The following is an 18,114-nucleotide window of genomic DNA, read 5'->3' as shown; positions in this document are numbered from 1 at the left end:
TTTCCTCCAGGTGCTCCGGTTTCCCCAACAGTCCAAAGACATGCAGGTTAGGTTAACCGGTGACTCTAAATTGACCATGGGTGTGAATGTGAGTGTGAATGGTTGTCTGTGTCTGTGTCGGCCCTGTGATGACCTGGCGACTTGTCCAGGGTGTACCCTGCCTTTCGCCCGTAGTCAGCTGGGATAGGCTCCAGCTTGCCTGCGACCCTGTAGAACAGGATAAAGCGGCTAGAGATAATGAGATGAGATGAATCAGGTGAGAACCAGACCCATTATTAGCCCAAATATTCTCCAGTGAAATGAAAAGTGCCCACTATAGCATTCGCATTCCATGCGGTTAGCGAACACACTGCATGTGCTCAAGTGCACCTCTTCAAACGGTCCAAATGAACCATACCTAACCATGGTACGTAGCGATCACAGTAGTCAATCAAACCGGACTTTGGGGGTCAAATGTGCTCAGGTATGGTACAGCTCACCTAATGTGAGTATATCCTTGCTTATGTGGTCTTGAGCAAACTTCAGACAGGCAGCAGCGTTCTTTTTGGAGAGGAGTGACTTCCTCCTTGCTGTTCTGCCACGCACGCCATTCTTGTTCAGTATTTGCCTGATGGTGGACTCATGAACATTGACATTACTCAGTGCTAGAGTGGCCTGTAAGTCCTTAGATCCCATGTGTCAAACTCAAGGCCCGCGGGCCATTTAAGGCCCGCCAAACAATTATATCCGGCCCGCGAGACCATTTTACATTATCGTTATTAATGGCCCGGTGATATGATGCGCTGATAACACACAAACTGCATGTCCCATAATGCAGCGCACCAACATTCCCGCGTTATTCAAGTCAAGCGTCTGTTACTGTCTCTATGGTTACTGTCTGTAAAGCTAGCCTTTGACAATGGCGAAAAGAAAAGTTGATTCAGAAAATAGAGCCTTTCAAAACAGATGGGAGTCTGAGTATATGTTTACTGACATTGTTGTAAAGAACACAGCGTTTCTTGGTGTATGAGGCAGTGATATGCTGTCAACTCACCGGTGCAGTTCTCCTGCATCTTTACTCGCATCCTTCCCACGAGCCCACTTTTTTCACCGCACATTGCCGGTGCTCCATCGGTTGTAAGTCCAACAAGTTTGTCCCAGGGAAGTTTCATTTCTCGTCCCGCAACACTGTGCAGTCTTTCCCCTTACTGTCCATGAACTGACAAATGTCCTCTGTATGATAAGGAATGTCGGTAAACGCTGAATCAATTTCTCGCAGGAAAGACTGAAACTGCCGGTGGTTCAAACCTTTAGCTCGAATGAAGTTCATGGTTTGTGTTACAGTGCTCATCACTTCTTCCATTTTTAACACTGTAAAGTTCCATTGTAAATCAGAAATTATTGTAAATTTAATTAAAGTGTTAAAAATGGAAGAAGTGATGAGCACTGTAACACAAACCATGAACTTCATTCGAGCTAAAGGTTTGAACCACTGGCAGTTTCAGTCTTTCCTGCGAGAAATTGATTCAGCGTTTACCGACATTCCTTATCATACAGAGGACATTTGTCAGTTCATGGACAGTAAGGGGAAAGACTGCACAGTGTTGCGGGACGAGAAATGGAAATGCGAGTTGGCGTTTCTAGCTGACATAACGGGCCATCTCAACGACTTGAACCTAATGCTCCAGGGACGTGATCGCATTATAATTGACATGTATGATGCTGTGAAGGCATTTCAAGTGAAGCTGCTCTTATGGGAGACACAGATGCAGCAGTGCAACTTGCCTCATTTTCCCTGTTGCCAAGTGCTGTTGTCGAACCAAGTTGGTGCGTCGATATTCCCTAATGCGCACTTTGCTGATAAGCTGAGCGCACTGCGCACTGAGTTCTCGCGGAGCTTTCGAGACTTCGAAGCACAAAAAAGCAACTTCGAGCTACTTCGCAACCCATTTGCCGTCGACGTGGCAACTGCACAGATTCAGATGGAGCTGATAGAGCTGCAGTGTAATGGGACACTAAAGGCTAAATACGAGACTGCAGGGCCTGTACAATTTATTCACTCCATTCCTGAAACAATGCCTCAGCTCCGTCTACATGTGGCTTGAACCCTGTGCATGTTTGGCAGCACATATCTCTGTGAGAAGTTGTTCTCAGTGATGAAAATTAACAAATCGGCACACCGAAGTCGTCTCACTGATGAACACCTACAGTCCATGTTGAGAATCTCCACAATACAGAGCCTTACACCAAACCTGAACGAAATTGTTAGCAAGAAGAGATGCCAAGTATCCGGCTCTGACAAAACAGCATAAGAGCAAAGACAACTGAATGTTAAAACTGAAAAGTGAATGTAAAGCACACATTTTATTTATTTTTCAGGGCTTTTGGACCATGCTCATGTTTTGATTTTGTATTGTTTAACATTTTTATGGAGAGCAGAAATATTTAAAGATATTTGAAGTTTATTTTTCTAAAATGGTGATTTTGAGGGAAATGGAAATTCTGATTTAATTTTTTTTAATAGTGGAAATGCACAATTTTGATTTAATTTTTCCATGTTTTTGCAGCATTTTCATAGTTGTAACTTTTATAATTTTGACAAGAAATATATTTCGAGAGCAAAGTATTTAAGTTGAATAAAGTTTAAGTTTATTGTGAAATAATATTCCTGTCTGCTCAGAACATACTTATTTTTAGTGCGTTCAATAAATGTTTATCCTGTTCGGCCCGCGACCTAAAGTATGCTTTGAATTTTGGCCCCTGGTGCAATTGAGTTTGACACCCCTGCCTTAGATATTACCCTGGGATTCTTTGTGACTTGCCATAATATTATTGAATGTGCCCTTGGAATGACTTTTTTGCTAGATGACAACTTCTTGGGACAGTAACAGTGGTGTTAAATTACTATTCTTATGTCATCTGCCCACAGTGGATTGGTGGAGGCAAGCTCTTAAATTTTTTTTAAACTTTTTCCAGCCTGGTGAGCATTGATTAGCTCTCTTTCTGTGGTCTTCAGCAATATCCTTTGATCAAGGCATAGCACACTTCTATAAACCTGTGCGGTGAAAACCAGATTTTGATTTTGAAGACCCAAGTTTGCGTTCTTGAAACATGGGAGGGCCCGATAAACTCTCACCTGATTGTCATCCGTTTGATTTAAAACACCCTAACTGCAATTACTCCTTTAAATACACACATTCCTAGAAGTTCACATACATATTCTGACAAAGATATTAAAAAATTTTGCGGCATTTGGTTTGATTGGGTTCTTTTTATCTAGTTTTAGGATTTGGATGAAGATATGATGATATTTCAGGTCAAATTTATGCAACATACAGAAAATTGTAAGGGGTTCACAAACTTTTTAAAGAAGCAATGTATGCCTACCTCTTGGAGTGTGTTCTTGATCTGGACAACTGTTGTGAAGATTTTCTTCACCAGGAGAGAATTCTTGTGTCATCCACCAATTGTTTTCTGTGGTCCTTTGGACCTTTTAGGACTTCTGAGCTTACTAGTGCTTTCTTTCTTTTTAAGAATGTACCAAATACCGTAGGTGATTTGGGCACACCTAATGGTTTTGCTATCTCTCAGATGGGTTTTTGATTTTTCAGGCTGAAGATGCCTTGGTTCACTGATCGTGACAGCACATTAGACTTGTTATTGAAAGTTAATAGCAACAGATTCTAAATGCATATGCCGCACCTGAAGTCAACTCTAACTTTTATCTGCATATTTGTAATTAAAATAATATGGGAATAACATGTTTAGCCATGGAACAACTATGCAGCCAACTTTTTTTTTTTTTTTCTTGGGGGGGGACCACATATTATATTTTTGTAATTCGTACAACATTCACCCAATTTGGATTGAAATGCCCTCAAATTAAAGTTGAAAATTTGCCATTTGAGTTTATATTCATTATTGAATTTCAACTCCAATATACTGTGATACGCATTATAACAGTAACTGTCAATCCGTGTCAGCATTTCTGTCAGCCCCCTGAAGTTTTCTTCATTACTAATAACAATCGAATGCAAGCCTTTCATATTAATATTCTGAACTTTTACTCAGCCAAGCAAGGTGCAAAAAATTATGTAGATGCAGGTACAGATACAAAAGCTTCAGTTAATATCCATATCAAAATTTGAAAAATGTTATTTCAGTGACTGTGGCATGGCTGTTGGTTCCAGATGGGCTGGTTTGAGCAGTTTAGAAATTCCTGATCTCCTGGGGCTTTCATAGTCAATCTTTTACATAGAATAATATAACAAGTAAAAATCCAGTGAGCAGACTGGCCAGACTGACAAGAAGGTTACAGTAACTGGGACAACCACTCTTTACAACTGTGGTCAGCAGAAAAGCATCTCAGAATGCACAACACATTGATACTTGAGAACGAACGAGGTGCAACTGCAGAAGACCATATCAGATTCCTCTCCTGTCAGCTAAGAACAGTAATTTGAGGCTACAGTGGGCACAGGCCCGCCTAAACTGGACAGGTGAAGCTTAAACAAAACCCATCTAGTCTTTTGCCAGTCTTCAGCTGTCTGGTTTTGGTGAATGTGTGTCCATGATAACCTCAGATTCCTGTTCTTGGCTGACAGGAGAGGAACCCAATACTCAAACAAGCCCATTTGGTACTAACAACCATGCCATGGCTAAAGTCACAGAGATCACATTTTTCCACATTCTGATCTTTGATGTGAACATTAACTGAAGCTAGTGTGAATGGTTGTCTGTGTCTATGTGTCAGCCCTGTGATGACCTGGCGACTTGTCCAGGGTGTACCCCGCCTTTCGCCCGTAGTCAGCTGGGATAGGCTCCAGCTTGCCTGCGACCCTGTAGAACAGGATAAAGCGGCTAGAGATAATGAGATGAGATTAACTGAAGCTCTTCACCTGTATCTGCATGATTTTATGCATCCTACTGCTGCCATATGATTGGCAAATTAATAACTGCATAAATGAAAAGGTGTACAGATGTAAAAGTGACCGGTGAACTTTTGATTTTATATATAAAAAAAGAATGTATGAATAATGTACTATCCACAACAATGGGGGGGGGGATTAATTAATTAATTAATTAATTAATTAATTAATTAAATAAATAAATAAATAAATAATTAATAATACCACCAGGAATTTGGTCACAAAGTTGACAACCCCACTCATAGTAGTTTTATCAATTTTGAAATTTGGGTTTCTAAAATACTTGAATCATTTCCATTTCTATTCATTTTCTATCATTTTCCATTTCTATTCAAGCACTCAGAGGAAGAGCCGGTAAGAGAGAGAATGTATGTGTGTGTGTGTGTGTGTGTGTGTGCGCGCGCACGCATGCATGTGTATACACTTGCATGCCTGCATGAGTATAATTTCTTGTTTGACAATTTTGCATAATTGATGAGAGATGTGCATATATAACCTAATTTAACAAATTTTCTTGGTTAACCAGAGTAGAGATTATATGCGATAGCCTAACTTTCTTCACTCTGATATCCTACTTTACAGAAATCCTATACATGGGTACATTAAATTATAAAAAAGTGCATGTGGGTTATTCATTGGTAAGGGAGGACTGCTTTTTTTTCTGTTTGCTGTGGAAGTTAGTTTAGGAAGGAGAGTGTTAACGGGTTTTCTATGACAACTATTATTTACACAAGAAATTACTCGTTGTCAGAATGCAGGCACTCACAGATGTAAGTGCAGGCGAGAGCGGGGATGCAAACAAGGAAGCGTAGTCAAATCAGTAAGCAAAATCGTAGTCAGAAAGCATTCAGGGCAAACAGAATAGTAGAGAGCAGACTAGAGTTAAATGGGTAAACGTAGCAAAGGTTCAGGAAACTAGAGACAGGCAGACAAGAAAGGCTGAGTATGACTGGGTAAACACAGAACGATACTTCGCACTGAAGGTGTGCGAGGGAGAGGCTTAAGTAGCACTGCTGATTAACAGTTAATGACAGTCGGCTGAACTTAAGAGGAAGACGGGGCACTGTGAACTTTGGGCGTTGTAATCTTGGGAAGCCATGTTTGTCGTTCAGTTAGTCTCAACTCACAACGCCACTACTGACGCTCATTGTAGCTTACTCAATGAGAGGATACGATGTAGAAAATTATGGTCAGGTCTAGCATGCTCAATTCTTCATAAATGAGTAGAATATTATTTGAGAACAATATCCGTCCTTAAATCATAGGGGGTTCATATATAATCGTGTGTGTGTGTGTATGCGCGTGCATGAGTGTATTATAATATGTATTAAAAAGAGCATGGATTCTAGAATTGGTGAATCTGTATATTACCTGTAATGCCCAATAATGGGTACTCTCCCTCTCGGCAGTTTAACTTTGGGGATGTAGCAGTCCACCAGGCCATCCACACCATTGAATACTGTCTTGGTTGTATTTCCAACACTGCTTCCTACTTGCGTCTCTGGGCTCTTAGCCTGGCCCATGCACGTGAGTACTCACAAACATGCACACGCACCTCATAAATGCAAGCATATATACAGGCATTCAGTTCTCTCTCCCCCACAGAACTGTCGGAGGTGCTATGGGGAATGGTGATGCACATGGGCCTGGCCTCCGCAAGTGGTGGTGGATTCTTCAGCTTGTCTGTTATTTTCCCAGCCTTTGCAACACTTACAGTGTGTATTTTGCTTGTGATGGAGGGCCTGTCTGCATTCCTACATGCTCTGCGACTGCACTGGTATGTCACACATTCCAAGACATAAGTGCGTATGTAACCCTCTTTCTCCCTGGTGCTATAAGGTACTCAAGAGTCACACTCTATATAAATACACACACATCTTCATATAAAATGTCAGAATCCTGGGTTCCTAGCTGTTGATGATGAGCTGGATGGATTTCCTGTCTACCACTACAGGGATTCCCTTAGAAAAACTGGAAAGCGTATTGGGGTGAGGGGCCTTGGGGCATGTGCCCCATAACATTTTGAAATATTAGGGTTCATTTCGTGGCTTCTGGTGACATCTACAGCTGATTTTTACCAGTTCAACATTTTGGGCAGAAGGCTATATTTTACTTATAATTTTATTGAATTCCCACCCTAAAAACAAAACAAAGGAAAAAAAGTCAATACAATAGAGACTGCAGTTTATTTCACATCAAACAAAGTGAATGGTGATGTAATATGGCACAAGTTGTTCAAAATACTGATCATTAAATTTTGGCAATAGTGCGGACGGCATATTGAGATGTTGAATAAAAATGAGCCACGCCCAACCAGTTGAGCAGTTAAATCAATACAAGGCACTGGATATGCATTGAATTTAGACACCGCATTGACCTTTCAATAGTCCACACAGAACCGGACTGACTAATCAGTCTTGGGGACCAAAACCACCGGGCTGCTCCAGTTGCTGTGCAGCTCCTTAATTATCTCCATTTCAAGCATGGCCTTGAGTTCATCCCGAACCACAGTTTTCTTGTGTTTGGGTAAGCAATAGGGGCAGCTACGCTCCACCACTCCTGGGGTGTCTCAGTGTGGTGTTCTATGAGGTGAGTGCGACCTGGAAGAAGTGAGAACACGTCAAACAACTCTGTTTGCAACGTGGCAACCTCTGCAACTTGGGACAGTGAGAGGTGACCTCCACAGGGGACCGGGGTGGATTGCACAGTGGCTTTCATTTTTACCTCCAGCCCCAGCTCCTCCATCTATGGAACTACCATTGCCAATGTCACGGGGACCCCTCATATCCATAGTTTGAGCATATTGAGGTGGCATATCTCCCATACCCTGCCTCTATCCATTCGCACCACCTTATAGTCGACATCCCCAACTCACCATGTGACCTCAAAGGACCCTTGCCACTTGGCAAGTAATTTAGAGCTTAATTTGGGCAATAATACAAGAACTTTATCCTCCAGTGTGAATTCCCAAAAGGCATGCACCCCTGTTGTATAGCCAGGACTGACGCTCTTGCACCTGCCACAATTTTTTTTTTTCTCCGTGCTCTCACGGAAGGCGGTCGCATTCCTCTGCTCCCCTCTCCTCTCCCTTTTTTCCCTGCTTGTGTTCCTTTGTCTTGTCTCGTCTGTTTATACTTTTGAGAGAGAATCTCTGCACTGCTCTCTAAACTAAAAAAATCATGGAATTGATAAACTGGTCTCCTAACAAAATTGACAGTTTCTCAACGAGAAGCCTGGGTTCGGGGGAACCCACCTGTCCTGTCAGAACGTTTTTCTGTGGAGGACATTGAAGACATCTACCTATTCGGCACCATGATTATAGGATTTTGCTGATTGGATTAGGCATTGCCCTGGTTTATTGAGGAAATCAGACAATGGTGACAGCTGTTCAAAGCCCCATAAAGCTGCCCGACATGATTGAAGCGGTGGGCAGAGCTGTCCGCACTCAGACTGTGGCTATTCAGAACTTGAACCGCAACATGGATGACATCATGGAGAAGCTTTCGGCTTTGCAAAGGAAATGGATTGATTCGGAGACCAGAATGGACAGACAGAGTGGTTGTGTAAAAGAATGCGTCTGCTCGCCCCAAGACCAAATAATCCCAATCTTATCTGCTTTCAGATCCCTCAGACAGCACTGGCCTTGGCCAAGGCCGTTGCTGGGACATCTCCCCCTGAAGGTCACTGCTGTGAGACGCTCTCTTATTCCCCCATAAGATGAAGGTAGACAGCAGTCCTGGCCTGAGGAACTGGCTCTCCTGTGTTGAGCCATACGCCTGTGAAGCGGTTGTTTGGTTTCACCAATGTACGAGTCTGTGCATTGCTCACTGCACTGAATTGCATACACCACGTTGTCCTGTTTGTGTCTGGGTATTCTGTCCTTAGGGTGGACCAATTTCTGCTTCAGGGTGTTACTGGAGAGATTGTTACTGCAGAAATTGGTCCACCCTAAGGACAGAATACCCAGACACAAACAGGACAACGTGGTGTATGCAATTCAGTGCAGTGAGCAATGCACGGACTTGTATATTGGTGTAACCAAACAACCGCTTCACAGGCGTATGGCTCAACACAGGAGAGCCAGTTCCTCAGGCCAGGACTCTGCTGTCTACCTTCATCTTAACAACAAAGGACACTCATTTCAGGATTGCAACGTACGCATTTTAGCCAGAGAGGATCGTTGGTATGAGCGAGGAGTTAAAGAAGCCATTTTTGTCAACCTGGAACGGCCATCACTGAACAGAGGTGGGGGTCTAAGACATAATTTATCAGCCACCTACAATGCAGTCCTTGGCACACTTCCCAGACAACTGAATGCACACCAAAACCCAGCTGTTTTCAGTGGCTCACAGGAGGACAGAGAGAATCAGCATTCCATTGATCACCTTAACGGGCAATCCATTGATCATCCTAACGACTCTCGAGGCCATTCACATTCAGCCCCCAGTGACCCACACCAACAGGATGACTCAACGACACCTTAGATGAGCTTTTCATCCATGAGAGGATAAATACCTGATACTCCCTACCAGTCAGACAGAACTGAAGAAGCCTTTCGGATGAGAGGTGAAACGTCTTCAAGAATTTTCAAGCAAGTCCAGTTGCTCTCTTTTACCACCCACAGTTACTATGACCTGGATGACTGAGAATCTTCACAGACATCTTCCCCAGAGATCACCACACTGGGATCCCCCCGGGATGTGCTACTGCAGGACCTACCCACCAGTTCTTGCTCTGTTAAGCTCCGAAACTCCAGCCAATCCATTCCTAGAATTAGTAGGTGGGCAAGGCACTGGCTAACTGCTGCCTTGACACTATAATTTATTCCCCGAAGTTGGATTTTTACCGATACCTGCAGGTATTTGTGACTGTCCCCGTGCACACACCTGACCCTCACTGAATGTGCTGTATCCAATGCCTCACCTTGCACCAAGCTTTGGTGGATTGATGTTTGGTTACAGCCTGAATATGGCCCCTGCTTCCATGGTACAGGAAGGGGACAGAAGGAAGGGGCAGGACAAGAGGGTGAAGCAAGAAGAGGCAGGATATCTGCCTGCCACTGGAACCACCGCCAGATGGTCCTCAGCCAACTTGATCACGCAATCCAGTAATGCCCGGTGGTGGCACTGGACCCACTCCACTGCCCCTCTTAGTAGTCAAGGGATGAACTGTTCCAGTGCAACTGCTTTGATGAACCGCTTGATGTTGTGATCTTCTGCTCCCCTTGACATCACAATCTTCTGTCTCCAACCACTGCCAGCAGGTGTTCTGGAGCTGCTGGCTGTACGTGAATGGCCAGCCGACTTCCTCCAGGGTCAGTACATGGAAGTACTGATGGTGTTGCTCAGGTGTACGGCCAACTCATTGTAGGATAGTGCACTTGAGGTCTGCATACTCCTGCCTGTTGTCAGCGGCCAGCTGCTTGGCCACAAGCTGAGTTTTGCCAGCAAGGAGCAGCAGTAAGTGAGCCACTCGCTGCTCATCTGGACATCCCTATGCCTCTGTGGCTCACTCAAAGAGCACTAGGAAAGCCTCTGGGTTTTCATGCGACCCCATTTTTGTCAGGGTGACATGGGGAAGCGACTTGGTGGCTGGGGCACTTGCAAGCATGATGAGATGCAGGAGTGCCTTGCGGTCCTCCTGCTGGGCCTCAAAGTACCACTCCTCCTTGCTGCGCATAGCGACCAGTACCTGGTGCTTGTTCTGTTAGGCAGTGGTGAGGGCATGGATGAGGTCTTTAAATGGTGAGGACTTTATGATGGTGGTTTGCTTCAGTATCCCGGGTTTCAGCATTGGTGTAACACTTCCCTGATTGGGGTGGACACTGAAGCACTGGCACAGGTGAGTTCAGATGTCAACAGACACTTAATTCACACAGTTTTCTTTTTAGCAGTCAAACACTCAACATATACTTGCAACATGAACTTAGTCTGAAGCTTGGCTCAACTGCTCCTCTCCACTCTCTTCCCCCTTATTAGCCCTCAGCCATCACTGCAAGAGAGACACACACACACTATTAACACGGGTGTGTCCACTTTGCCACTCATGTTCCCCGGCCTTGCTGTCCATTCACAAACCGGCACTCAACCACGCCCCTGCTGCCACAATAGTATATGGTGTTACACTGTTAATATCAATTAACATATTATTCATATTAGAAAAGCATTCATAAAATAAGAGGCTTACACATAACCTTTGCACCTTAGGGTTAGGGCTAAAAAGTGACAAAAACTAATATACTGTTCATTTTGCAGTCTAAAGCAGTATTAACACTAAGATACTGCACAGAGTCTTCAGTTTGTTAAAGTTGGTAGGTTAGATATGTAATGCTTTAAGGTAGAATAAACTCATAAATGTTCTCACCCTCGGTCTTGAGGTAAACCTGCTTGGGTTTAAGGCAACCTGGACAGACCTGTTTACCATAATCTGTTCTCCCTAAGCAAAAGCACACAATGTACAAATAAGTGCCTGTTAACATTAAAAATATAGTATGATTACATGGATTCATGTAGCCAATATATGTAACTAAATCATGCAGAGTTTTGACTATGCTGAGCTGCATGCATAGTTCATATCACAATTATTGCTGATTGCTGAGTGGTAGAGCATAGAAATCCTGTACAGGTGTCATAGTTTGGACTTTTATTAAGCAGTCAGCACCCTTATAGCAACTATTAGGAGGATTCCTGAAAAGTGTTACTCATGTTCCTTTCTGAGACATGCATTATCATATCGCCATGAACAGAACTACCCACAAAATAAAGTTGAGAAGTTGAGAAGTGGACAATCATGAAGAGTGTACCTTTTAATAAAGGGAAGCCTGTGGGGGTAAAAATTGAAGACTGGGCATTAACTTTGTTACACTTAAAGTGGAAATTTAATAAATGATTTATTTTCCCTCTTCACATTTCCAAAAATATCTAGTCCTGTGTTATGGTAATCTGTAGGTGCACCTCATATTTCATCATATATGTATAGAAATGATATATACTGTGTAGATGTGGGTGTAAGTGTGCACCCATGAAATGCATGTTTACTAGTGCATCTCAAAACAATTAGAATATCGTGAAAAGTTTTGTAATTCAAAAAGATAAGCTTGCATATATTCTATATTCATTACACAAAGTGAAATATTTCAAGCCTTTTTTTGTTTTAATTTTGATGATTATGGCTTATAGCTCATGAAAACCCAAAATCCAGTATCTCAAATTATTATAATATTTCCTAAGATCAATCAAGAAAGGATTTACAATCCAGAAATGTCCAACTTCTGAAAAGCATGTTCATTTATATGCTCAATTCTTGGTTGGGGCTCCTTTACCACAAATTACTGCATCAGTGCGGCATGGCATGGAGGTGGTCAGCCTGTGGTACAGCTGAGGCATTACTGAAGCCCAAGTTGCTTTGATAATGGCCTTCAGCTCATCTGTAGTTTTGGGTTGTGTGTTTCTCTATGGGGTTCAGGTCAGGGAAGTTGGCTAGCCAATCAAGCACAGTAATATCATGGTCAGCAAACAATTTGGTAGTAGTTTTGGCACTGTGGGCAGATGCTAAGTCCTACTGGAAAAGGAAATTGGCATTTCCATAAAGCTTGTCAGCAGATAGAACCATGAAGTGCTCTAAAATCTCCTGTTAGATGGCTGTGTTGACTTCGGACTTGATAAAACACAGTGGACCAACACCAGCAGGTGACATGGCATCCCAAATCATCACAGACTGTGGAAACTCCCTACTGGACTTCAAACACCTTGGATTCTGTGCCTCTCCACTCTTCCTCCAGACTCTAGCACCTTGATTCCCAAATGAAATGCAAAATTTGCTTTCATCTGAAAAGAGGACTTTGGACCACTGAACAACAGTCCAGTTCTTTCTCTCTTTAGCCCAGGTAAGATACTTCCAATGTTGTCTCTGATTCAGGAGTGGTTTGATATTAGGAATGCAACAGTTGTAGCCCCTTTCCTGAAGACATCTGTGCATGTTGGCTCTTGATACACTGACACCAGCCTCAGTCCACTCCTTATGAAGCTCTCTCACTTCCAGGAGCGTACGTTGGTGCTGGCGTGTGGCTGCTGCTGCTCTCTGGTTTGCCTGTGTAGTTTCTGATTTTCTTTTTTGCCTATTGTCCATCTAAAGACTGTTGGAATTTACTTGTTCCTATGGATTACCTTTTTGCCTCATGGACATACAAGTACTGTTGGACTAAGCTGTAAGCTGTCGGGATCTGCTCCTTGGGTTTGTTGTCAACATCTCACCGGCCTAACTCGAGCCCTCTCTGCCGTGGTTACCACAGTCTTTTCTCGGTGCTCACGTGTGTAAGTTTCAGCTTTCTCACTGTTGTGCGCTGGGTTTCAGCCTCGTTTATTAGGGTTGGTAGCCCCCTGCCCTCTTAAACGAGTGCTAGTCTGTGCTTTCTGCTCGCAGCTGGCTTATCGAGGTTTTCTAACTTGGCTGTGCGTATTTGTTGACGAACCTGCCATTGCATCTGCTGCTAATGGGGAGTTAAAATGTGTCCCGTGCATATATTAGCCTCAGGGATTCACCACCTCATTGCCTTATGGACACTGTGGATTATTTGCACATGCGGTGCTTTTACTGCGTCGCGCTTAACCATGGATGCATCTTTCTCTGCTACTGAACTTCGTCAATTGAACTCACTGTCTTTTAGTTTTCCTGGTGGAATATACAAACTGTGTGCTAGCCTCGGCATAGCCCGTCAGCCCCACTATCTGCATCGGAGCTGTCGCTGCAATTCCTTCCATCAAGTCGATGTTCCTGAAGGCCGTATCCCAACTATCCTCTCTGCTCTGTCTATTCGTTGCTCGACTAGGCGACGTAAATTTGGTGGCAATGTCGTCAAAATCTCCTACTCTTGCCTTCTTCCCAGTCTATTGTGGCCCACATCCCGGTGCACTGGACCCCTCGCCTTGTAGCTAAGTCTCCCCGCTCCGGTGGAGTAAATGTGGCGAACTTCAGTCAGCTGGCGTTTAATAAGGCTGTGTTTCCTGTGTTGTCTGCACAACAAATACCTGTCAAATTAGCACTTTTAAATACCCGTTCCTTGGCTAATAAGACTTTCATTCTTAATGACATTGTTATTTCACATAAGCTGGACTTTCTATTTTTAACTGAAACCTGGGTTAATGTTGGAGATGTGTCTTCATTTGGTGATCTCTGCCCCCTGAATTTTGCTTTTCTGAACTCCCCTAGGGTGTCTGGATGTGGAGGTGGCTTAGCCACAGTTCACAACAACTCTTTCAAATGTAGACTTCTGCCAATTGATATGTACTCTACTTTTGAGGTACAACTTCTTGCCATTAATGCCCAGTGTCCTGTCCTCTGTGCCTTGATATACAGACCCCCCCCCCCCCAATCCTCTAGTAATTTTATCACAGAGTTTTCTGGTCTTCTCTGTCATATGGCCACTCACTCTGACAAATTACTCATTTTAGGGGATTTCAATATCCACATGTGTTGCCCAACCAAACCGATGGTAAATTAATTTTTAAGCCTTTTAGACTCCTTCAATTTAAGTCAAGCAGTCTCAGGCCCAACCCATCATAAGGGTCACACACTTGATTTAGTCCTATCCTCTGGCCTTCATATCAATAACATGACTATTTCTATCATCACTGTCTGATCACCTGCTGATCAAGTTTGAGTCTTCTTGGCTCAGCTCTCTCCCCACCCCTCCCCAACCGCACTCACACAAGATCTATAAATTCTTCCACTGCTGCTCATTTCTCCAACACATTTAGGAGCTTGCACCTCCCTCTTATCTCTGATGCTTTAGCCACCTGCTCTGACACAGAGGACCTAGCTTCACTCTTCACTTCATCATGCATAGACACTCTTAAACATGTAGCTCCTTTAAGAGTGAAGTGGGCCAAGGCCATCACTGTATCCTCTTGGCTAAATGACTCCACCCGTGCTCTATGACGTGCCTGCAGAAGGGCGGAGCGCAAGTGGAAAAAAGACCACCTTCAAATCTCTTATCTTCCTAGACCAACTTAAGCTCTACCAAATTTCTGTGAAAAAGGCTAAAGCTGAATTAATCAACAAACAAGCCAACAGACCAAGAGTTCTGTTTAAAACTATAAATTCTATTCTAAATCCAATTGCTGTTTCCACCACCTCCTCCCCAGAAATCTGTGAAGATTTTCTAAACTTCTTTATTAATAAGATCAATACAATCAGAGCTAACATTATACCTCCTAACTCTGCCCTTTCTGAGTCTCACACCTCGGCATGCCTTCTCCATCAGTTCTCACCTGTGTCTCCCTCCCAGCTGTCCGAGGTGGTCTCTCACCTGAAGCCTTCCTATTGTTCCTCTGATGCTATTCCATCTTGTCTTTTCAAAGGCATTTTTCCCTCATTTTTTCCCTATTATTCTTGCCATAATGAATAGCTCCTTACTTATCGGCGTTGTCCCCTCTGGCTTTAAGTGTGCTATTGTCCAACCTCTGTTAAAGCCCAACCTGGATCCCTCCGATCTAAAAAATTACAGGCCAATCTCCAAACTACCTTTTATCTCCAAGGTATTAGAAAAAGTGGTGTTTCAACAACTCTCATCCTACTTGAACAGTTTTAACATTTTAGACAAATTTCAGTCAGGTTTTAGAGCCTTGCATAGTACAGAATCTGCACTGTTAAAGGTCCACAATGACATTCTTCTCTGTGTTGACTCTGGTTCCTGTGCAATTCTCCTACTTCTAGATCTCAGTGCAGCTTTCAATACAATCAATTATAATATCTTGTTGAAGTGTTTGAAAGATGAGGTTGGTTTGTGAGACCAAGCTCTAGACTGGTTCACCTCTTATCTCAAAGATAGAACTTTCTCTGTTGAGCTGGGTAACCACTCGTCTTCCACTGCCCCCATTACCTGTGGTATCCCTCAAGGTTCTATTTTAGGCCCGTTATTATTCTCTTTGTACATGCTACCTCTAGGCTCCATACTCAATGAGTACAACATTCAATATCACTGCTATGCAGATGACACACAGCTGTATCTTCCTGTTACTCCTAGCAGCTCCTGTGCCTTGGATAAGCTATTTAGCTGCCTAGACAAAATAAAGTCCTGGATGTCTAGCAATTTCCTCCAGCTTAATGACAGCAAGACCGAAGTAATCTTGTTTGGCTCCCCAAGTGCAGTCTCAAACCTGAGTAATGCTCTTGGTCCCCTATCTGCTAATTTACACAGTGTGATCAGAAACCTTGGTGTCATGTTGGATAGCTCTTTGAATTTTAATAAACAAATCAATAATGTGGTCAAAGGCAGTTTTTATCAGCTGTGTTCAATAGCCAAACTTAAGCCCCTCCTATCTCATAATAATCTGGAAACTCTTATTCATGCTTTTATCTCCTCCTGACTTGACTACTGTAATTCACTTTACGCTGGTATTAGTCAGTCCAACATTTCCAGACTACAACTAGTTCAAAATGCAGCTGCTAGATTCTTAACAGGCACAAAGAAGAAAGACCACATCACTCCAGTTTTAGCCCGACTGCATTGGCTTCCTGTAAAGTACAGAATTGATTTTAAAATTCTACTGTTTGTTTTTAAAGCACTTAATGGTCTAGCTCCATCTTACATTACTGAGCTCTTACATCCACATTCCGCTTTTACATGTCTTAGGTCATCCTCACAGAATCTACTTGTTGTCCCTCGCACCCGCCTCAAGACCAGAGGGGACCGAGCTTTTTCTGTAGCTGCTCCCAGACTCTGGAACTTTCTCCCCCCTCATATCAAGTCATGTCCCACCATTTCTAGTTTTAAATTCTCTCTCAAGACCCATTTCCTCTCCCTTGCTTTTAACTCAGTTTGAGGCCCCTTTTATTTTCTTTTTATTGGGTTTTTTTGTGATTTTTCCTTTTTTACAACTTTGCACTGCTTTTATTATTTGTTATTGTACTATTATCATTGTTGTTATTATATATTCTCTTATGTATTTATTCCAGCTGTAATTCTGTGGTGCCTCAGCTCTGAGCTATAAGCCTAGCTAGGCTATGTTTTTAAGTTTATTACTAGCTATGCCTGTAAAGCACTTTGGGTCAACTCCTGTTGTTTTTTAAATGTGCTATATAAATAAATTGACTTGACTTGACTCCCAAGTTGTTGAATCAAATTTTCTTAACAATTCTCTCAAGGCTGTGGTCATCCCTGTTGCTTGTGCGCCTTTTCCAGCCAGCCTTTTCAGCAACGACCTTCTGTGGCTTACCCTCCTTGTGGAGGGTGTCGATGTTGATTGTCTTCTGGACAAATGTCAAGTTAGCAATCTTCCCCATGATTGTGGTTGCATGTATGGTACTGGACTAGACCGAGAGATACACGGTTGTGTTTTATTCAAATATATGAATAATGGTTATGTTTTATTCAAACTCAAAATGAATTTTTCTAATATTTTGAGATGGGTTTGTTTATTTATTGCATTGTAGACCATAATGATCAAAATAAAAATAGAAAAATGCTTGAAACATTTTAAGCTGTGTGTAATGAGTCTAGAGTATATTAAATTTTCACTTTCTCAAATAACTGATGGAAAATATTGAACTTTTTTATGATCTTCTAATTGTTTGAGGTGCACTAACATGAGCAGGCGTCTGCCCATTAAACTCTAAAAATGGCTAATGAAAGACTGCTTTTTTTTTTTTTATAAGGACAGCATACTGAGACTACACAGAGTACTACATACTCTAGCTACTGTGTTCATAAAAATTTAGTTTTGATTGTTTTATTGGGCACAATGTAAAAAAAAAAGTTTTTTACAGAATAAATTTGTCAAGAAACCTCTGTTTGTCCTCATTCAGGGTGGAATTCCAGAACAAGTTCTACACAGGCCAGGGCTTCAAGTTTGTGCCCTTCTCATTTGACAGCATCCTGGAGGGCCGCTTTGATGAGTAAAACCACTGTTCACACTCCCAACAGACTGCAAGCCTTCACAGTATTTTTTTGCATGGATCTGATCCTGACATTTTTGTGAATTGTGTATAAGCTGTAGCCTTTGACTTTCCAAATGGTCACGAGAAAGCCATTGTGTTGGGTATTTTATGTCTTGTTCTTAGCATATTTACATGCCAATAATGGTTTCTAAAAATCTCAGTGTTTGGTGTTTACTTAAGGCCCTTGAGTAAAATGTGTGATATGGTTAAAACACAGGTGACAGCAGTAGATGCAAGTCTGGTGTTGCAATACTTTGAACTACAATGTTTT

The 18,114-nt window shown here is 42.6% G+C and overlaps 1 protein-coding gene across 1 annotated transcript in view; it reads left to right on the top strand.

The window, feature by feature from the left end:
* atp6v0a1b (ATPase H+ transporting V0 subunit a1b) overlaps positions 1 to 17,834 on the top strand; it is a 119,867-nt gene extending 102,033 nt beyond the window's left edge. Inside the window, exons 19-22 of the mRNA XM_060900110.1 lie at positions 5,244 to 5,261; positions 6,317 to 6,434; positions 6,513 to 6,684; positions 17,712 to 17,834. Coding sequence (XP_060756093.1) covers positions 5,244 to 5,261; positions 6,317 to 6,434; positions 6,513 to 6,684; positions 17,712 to 17,805 — 402 coding nt within the window. The 3' untranslated portion in view covers positions 17,806 to 17,834. The remainder of the gene's footprint in view (positions 1 to 5,243; positions 5,262 to 6,316; positions 6,435 to 6,512; positions 6,685 to 17,711) is intronic.
* The last annotated feature ends 280 nt before the right edge of the window (positions 17,835 to 18,114 follow it).

Source organism: Neoarius graeffei, chromosome 19 (genome assembly GCF_027579695.1).
Source record: "Neoarius graeffei isolate fNeoGra1 chromosome 19, fNeoGra1.pri, whole genome shotgun sequence".
NCBI lineage: Eukaryota > Metazoa > Chordata > Actinopteri > Siluriformes > Ariidae > Neoarius > Neoarius graeffei.
This window is presented reverse-complemented; position numbering and strand designations above follow the sequence as displayed.